Source organism: Vipera berus (assembly GCF_964194415.1).
Source record: "Vipera berus genome assembly, chromosome: 3".
In the NCBI taxonomy this organism is placed as follows: Eukaryota; Metazoa; Chordata; class Lepidosauria; order Squamata; family Viperidae; genus Vipera; species Vipera berus.
The window spans coordinates 54,975,482-54,981,481 of NC_138204.1; the positions used below are offsets into that span (position 1 = coordinate 54,975,482).

Consider the following 6,000-nt stretch of genomic DNA (forward strand, 5'->3'; position numbering starts at 1 on the left):
ATCCTCATGTTATTACACAATTGGGACCAGAATTTTCATTGCTAAGCAAGGCAATAGTTGACTTAATTGCAACTGATTTTATGACCTTTTTGCTACTGTTCCTAAGCAAATTACTGCAGTTAACTGAATCGGGTGGCTGTGAAGCAAATCTGGTTTTCCCATTGACTTTGCTTGTTGGCAGTTGCATGGGAAAGTCACAAATGGCAATTGCATGACCCTGAGATGATGCAACCATCATAAATACATGCCAGTTGCTAAGCACCTGAAGTTTGATCACATGACCATGGGGATGCTCTGATCATTGTTAAGTGTGGGGACTAGCCATGTGTCACTCTTTTCATTGCAGCTGTTCTGTATTTTGGGGGTATGAAGCCGAGGAAACTGATTAGTAGAGTATACATGATGGGGCCATTTTCTGGGTAGATTCTACAGGTGCAGTACTCAAACACCAGTGAAATTCATCTAGCCACCCAGGATCGCTACTGCCTTCAGCTGCGTACCCAGCCAGATGGCCAGAAGTTCCGTGGAGACTGGAGCACCTGGTCAGAATTAGTGTGTGTTGAAGTCCCAGCTGGTGCAGGTAAGCAACATCAGTAATGTGCACTGGAGAGAGGTTGCTAGATATGGAGAGAAAATACTTGACAAATGAAACAAAGACTGCCGAGCCTCAAGAAAGAAGAGTCACAAATTCACCACCATGTGCTTCTACTTTAGATTCGGTGATTATGATTGTGGCCATTGCACTCTTACTGTGTGCAGGACTTGTGCTGGGACTGGGCTTCACCTGCCTCTCCAACTACAGGTAACTGAATTCTGTGCAGCTCAGCCATTGAACAAAAAACATAGTTTGGGATACGTGTTGTTATCCTTTTGCGATCATCTGTATTTCTTTGTTAACAGTAGTGTGAAACAAAAGCTCTGGCCACGCATTCCAGACCTACACTGTGTCTTAGATGGATTCTTCCAGGATAATGGCAAGCAGCAGCAGCAGCAGGCAAGACTTTCTTGTTATTGTATTACTTCTAATGCAGTAAGGCAGTAGAAGCAGAATTAGGCTATCCTTTTACCAAAAAAGAAGAACATTCCTGTTTTTTAACTCCTTCCGATATACTTTTTGTGAGAATCTTGCATTATTCTGTGGACATACAGGTGAAACTCGAAAAATTAAAATATCGTGCAAAAGTTCATTTATTTCAGTAATGCAACTTAAAAGGGGAAACTAATATATGAAATAGACTCATTACATGCAAAGCAAGATAGTTCAAGCTGTGATTTGTCATAATTGTGATGATTATGGCGTACAGCTCATGAAAACCCCAAATCCACAATCTCAAAAAATTAGAATATTACATGCAATCAATAAAACAAGGAGTGTACATAGAACAATATCAGACCTCTGAAAAGTATAAGCATGCATATGTACTCAGTACTTGGTTTGGGCCCCTTTTGAAGCAATTACTGCCTCAATGCGGCGTGGCATAGAAGCTATCAGCCTGTGGCACTGCTGAGGTGTTATGGAAGACCAGGATGCTTCAATAGCGGCCTTCAGCTCTTCTGCATTGTTCGGTCTCATGTCTCTCATCTTTCTCTTGGCAATGCCCCATAGATTCTCTATGGGGTTCAGGTCAGGCGAGTTTGCTGGCTAATCAAGCACAGTAATCCCACGGTCATTGAACCAGGTTTTGGTGCTTTTGGCAGTGTGGGCAGGTGCCAAGTCCTGCTGGAAAATGAAGTCAGCATCCCCATAAAGTTTGTCTGCGGAAGGAAGCATGAAGTGCTCCAAAATCTCCTGGTAGATGGCTGCGTTGACTCTGCACTTAATGAAGCACAGTGGACCAACACCAGCAGATGACATGGCTCCCCAAATCAACACAGACTGTGGAAACTTCACACTGGACTTCAAGCATCTTGCAGTGTGTGCCTCTCCATTCTTCCTCCAGACTCTGGGTCCTTGGTTTCCAAATGATATGCAAAAGTTGCTCTCATCAGAAAAGAGGACTTTGGACCACTGAGCAACAAACCAGGTCTGATTTTCTTTAGCCCAGGTAAGACGCTTCTGACGTTGTTTGTTGTTCAGGAGCGGCTTGACAAGAGGAATACGACATTTGAAGCCCATGTCCAGGATCCGTCTGTGTGTGGTGGCTCTTGATGCACTGACTCCAGCCTCAGTCCACTCCTTGTGAAAGTCCCCAACACTTTTGAATGGCCTTTTCCTGACAATCCTCTCCAGGCTGCAGTCATCCCTGCTGCTTGTGCACCTTTTTCTTCCACACTTTTCCCTTCCACATAACTTTCTATTAATGTGCTTTGATACAGCACTTTGGGAACATCCAACTTCTTTTGCAATTACCTTTTGAGACTTTCCCTCCTTATGGAGGGTGTCAATAATGGTTTTCTGCACAACTGTCAGGTCAGCAGTCTTCCCCATGATTGTGATTCCTACTGAACCAGACTGAGAGACCATTTAAAGGCTCAGGAACCCTTTGCAGGTGTTACGGATTAATTAGCTGATTAGAGTGGGACACTTTGAGCCTAGAATATTGCACCTTTTCACAATATTCTAATTTACTGAGATTATGGATTTGGGGTTTTCATGAGCTGTACGCCATAATCATCACAATTATGACAAATCACGGCTTGAACTATCTTGCTTTGAATATAATGAGTCTATCTCATATATTACTTTCCCCTTTTAAGTTGCATTACTGAAATAAATGAACTTTTGCACGATATTCTAATTTTTCGAGTTTCACATGTATTTACCCAGATTTCAGGAACAATATGAGCAAAATGATTTCTCACCTGACTTTTCCAAGATGCAGACTTTTTCAGTTCCATCCCATTTGTGAACTGTGATGTATGTGAAGACGGAGACAGAAATAAAATGAGGTAATGTTAGCGAGTGCTTAGAAGTCTCCCTTATTCAGATTACAGTACATGCTAAATCCTGGGTAGAACTTTTTGTGATTTTTAATTTTTCCTAGTTGGAGTACATTGCCCTTTTATTGTTTTTCACATTATTTCATCCAGTTTCCCATAAAGTGAATGTCAGGGAGGGATGGAATAAACCAGAGGCCCTTTTGAGTTTCTGATTGTTTCTTTCTGAACTTTTAGGTAAATGCTTTATTTTGCAACAAAATTTTGGAGGATGTGCCTTTGACTTGCTTGTTGGAAGTACTATCTGAGAAACCCCTGGAAACACGAAGCTTTGATCCTTTGCTAGATATGAGTTTGGCAGAACAGACAGAATGGGGCAGCCAACCTTCTTCCCACCAGCACTACATGGTGCTGAGTTCTAACAATCCCCAAAGCAGCCACCATGAAAATGAATACTTTGATGACACAAATGATAATGGAAATGCTTTCCCACATTCTTTGGAGCATGATCTACACGTAACATCAGAGCCAATGACCCAAATAATTCCATTCACCTTGTTGAATGCACCATCAGAGATTAAAGAAGAAAGAAGGCAGGAAATTTCTGATGACCAAACCACATCTGTCACTGACATTTCAAACCAAACATATTTGCTAATGGGCTGATTGTGTCTATCATTAGAGGACAGCACTATGAGAAATTATTAGGCCCTATGGAAGTTTGTAATACAATACAGGCAATTTTCAATTGTAAGGCAGCTGTTTAGCCAGTACTCCTCAAATCTGTTCCTTGTGGACTAATTGAATTTAGCAGTTGATTGTACTAGAGCAGATTGGGCAATTTTTCATGGCCAAAAACTACCTTGAATTTTTGGAAGGCAATGATGCAAAGTGACTGGAACTGTATTCACACAGGACTCATTTTGGGGGGGGGGGTTAAAAGGGGAAAAAACTCACACTACAAGGTTTGTTTTCTCATTTCTGAATGGCAGGGAATCATACTGCCAAATTCTGGTAGTGGTGGCCAAAGGGTACTTTGGTTGCTGCAAAAGGATTTGAGGATCTGGGGCCTCAAATTACCAGCCCAAGCATTGGATTATGATATGGAGTTGAATGTGGAACTTTATCCAAAGACATGTCCACATTGCATCTGGTAACCACAGATCTCCAAAAACAAAGTGATTCTTATGCAGCTGTGTCCCAGTGATTTGTACGTCAGCTAAAATAAAACAAGATTTAAAATACCTTTTCCATTTTGAAGAAATAGGATCAACTATCTTCCTGCAAAGTATGTTTTATAGAAATGATGAAAGAATTGTAGTAACACAACTGCTTAGCATAACCAGAAATAGATCAAAATAGAAAATATACCATGCTGAGGACTAAAATACAATTTGTGAAAAAAGCACCACTCTGTTAGGTCACTGTAATAGTCGGATTTATTTCACTGATTTTAAATATGGCACACATTACTACTGACCTTTACAGATTAGGATTCGCTGTTACTATTTGCATTGCCATGGTTGCTTGTAAATATTTGAATAATGCAACTGCTCTAATTCATGGCAGTTAAATGAACTTTTCTTTTTCATGAGGATCAAATTTAGGAATTCACACAGTTCAGTGTCATAAAAGCACTTCTTACCATCTCCAGAGAGGTTTCACTAACATTTTAAAATCCATTTTGCTTTAAAAGTAGGATAACAATGACCCAATATTTAATGGAATCATTCTTGGAGTAAAGGATAAGTAAATTCTGCTTATAGTTATATAGTTCTGTTCTGATGCTTGCTTGTAGCAAGCAAATTAAGTGCATGAGATGTAATACAGCAATTAAAGAGCCTTGGTGGAGCAGTGGGCTAATGCCTCCTTAAGTAACACCAGCTGCCTGCAATTAGTGCAGGTTCGCATCCCACCAGGCTCAAGGTTGACTCAGCCTTCCATCCTTCCGAGGTAGGTAAAATGAGGACCCAGATTGTTGGGGGCAATTAAGTTGACTTTGTAATAATGCCACTGGGGTGTGTGTGAAAGCCCTAATAAGCAGGCATATACATAGAATGAAGGCTACTGCTAAGCTTGTAAGCTGCCCTGAGTCTTCGGAGAAGGGCGGGATATAAATGGAATTTTTTTAAAAAAATTAATGGCACAGATTCCTGGGCTCCTCAGAAGTACTTTGGGTCAAACTAACATAAAGCCTCAAAGGGCCTTACATAAGCTCTACTGCTGATAGAAAGTCCGCAGAAAGGCCCAAAGCAAAGGGTATTTTTGAATGAAGCAAATGGACAGCTGAAACAGTATTGTAGTCAATGGGATGACCACAGCCACCTGCCACATATGTGAAGAAACCAAAACTGTTCTGAATGGGAAAATACAAATAGCTATTTTAAGGTGTCATTGTATATATCACTTTTATAATAAAACGTCAGCTAGAGAGTCGGAAATGTCAATTCCAACGCCTGGCAGGGAGTTGAAGATGTTATATTGCAGAGGTTCCCAACCTTTTGGGCACCAGGGATTGGTTATGTGGAGAGGTTTTTCCACGGACCAGAGGGGACATGGTTTTGTGTTTTGCCTGCACCCCACAGATGGGGCTTTGCTTGCTTGTGTGGCCCAGTTGCTGGCATGCCATGGCCCGGTACTGGTCCACAGACCACGGGTTGGGGACCCGTTATATTGAATATAAATGTACTCTCTCTTGTCACTTGGAGAGGTTGAAGCGAGGAAAGAAAAACTGGGATCCGAGACTGCATATTGTAAGTACTTCCCATTTTCCTGGTATGTTCCCCATTTAAAGATATATTCTGTTAGCAGAATGGCAATTATATCTAGTGGTAATAAAAAATAAAACCAAATTTCTCGAATAGAGTTGTCCCAGAAATGTATTTATTGATTTAAAAATATAAAGGTTAAAAAACACTACAGTATAAAAACAACCAAAAGCAATCAAACAGCAATAACCCTTCATTCCCTGATGACAACAATCAAATAAGCCATTTCATGGGCTCCATCCCACCGTGGGGTCCCCAGGCCTGTTGGCAAAACCATGTCTTATGAAGGAGTGTCAAAGTCAATCTCTGTGGGGATGATGTTCCAATGGGAGGGAGCCACCATGGAGAAGGCCCT

At 41.1% G+C, this 6,000-nt stretch overlaps 1 protein-coding gene across 2 annotated transcripts in view; it reads left to right on the forward strand.

Moving 5' to 3' along the window:
• The window catches only part of MPL (MPL proto-oncogene, thrombopoietin receptor), a 28,838-nt gene extending 23,100 nt beyond the window's left edge, over positions 1-5,738 (forward strand). The window contains exons 9-14 of one of the 2 annotated variants that reach the window (XR_014025809.1): positions 424-580; positions 715-802; positions 901-994; positions 1,607-2,045; positions 2,817-2,889; positions 3,115-3,242. Coding sequence is in view for 1 of the 2 variants with exons in the window: in XM_081322637.1 (XP_081178763.1) it covers positions 424-580; positions 715-802; positions 901-994; positions 3,115-3,543 (768 nt within the window). In the remaining variant the exon portion in view is untranslated. Of the gene's footprint in view, positions 1-423; positions 581-714; positions 803-900; positions 995-1,606; positions 2,046-2,816; positions 2,890-3,114 lie in introns of both variants that reach the window. The other variant, XM_081322637.1, reaches the window with a different exon arrangement.
• The last annotated feature ends 262 nt before the right edge of the window (positions 5,739-6,000 follow it).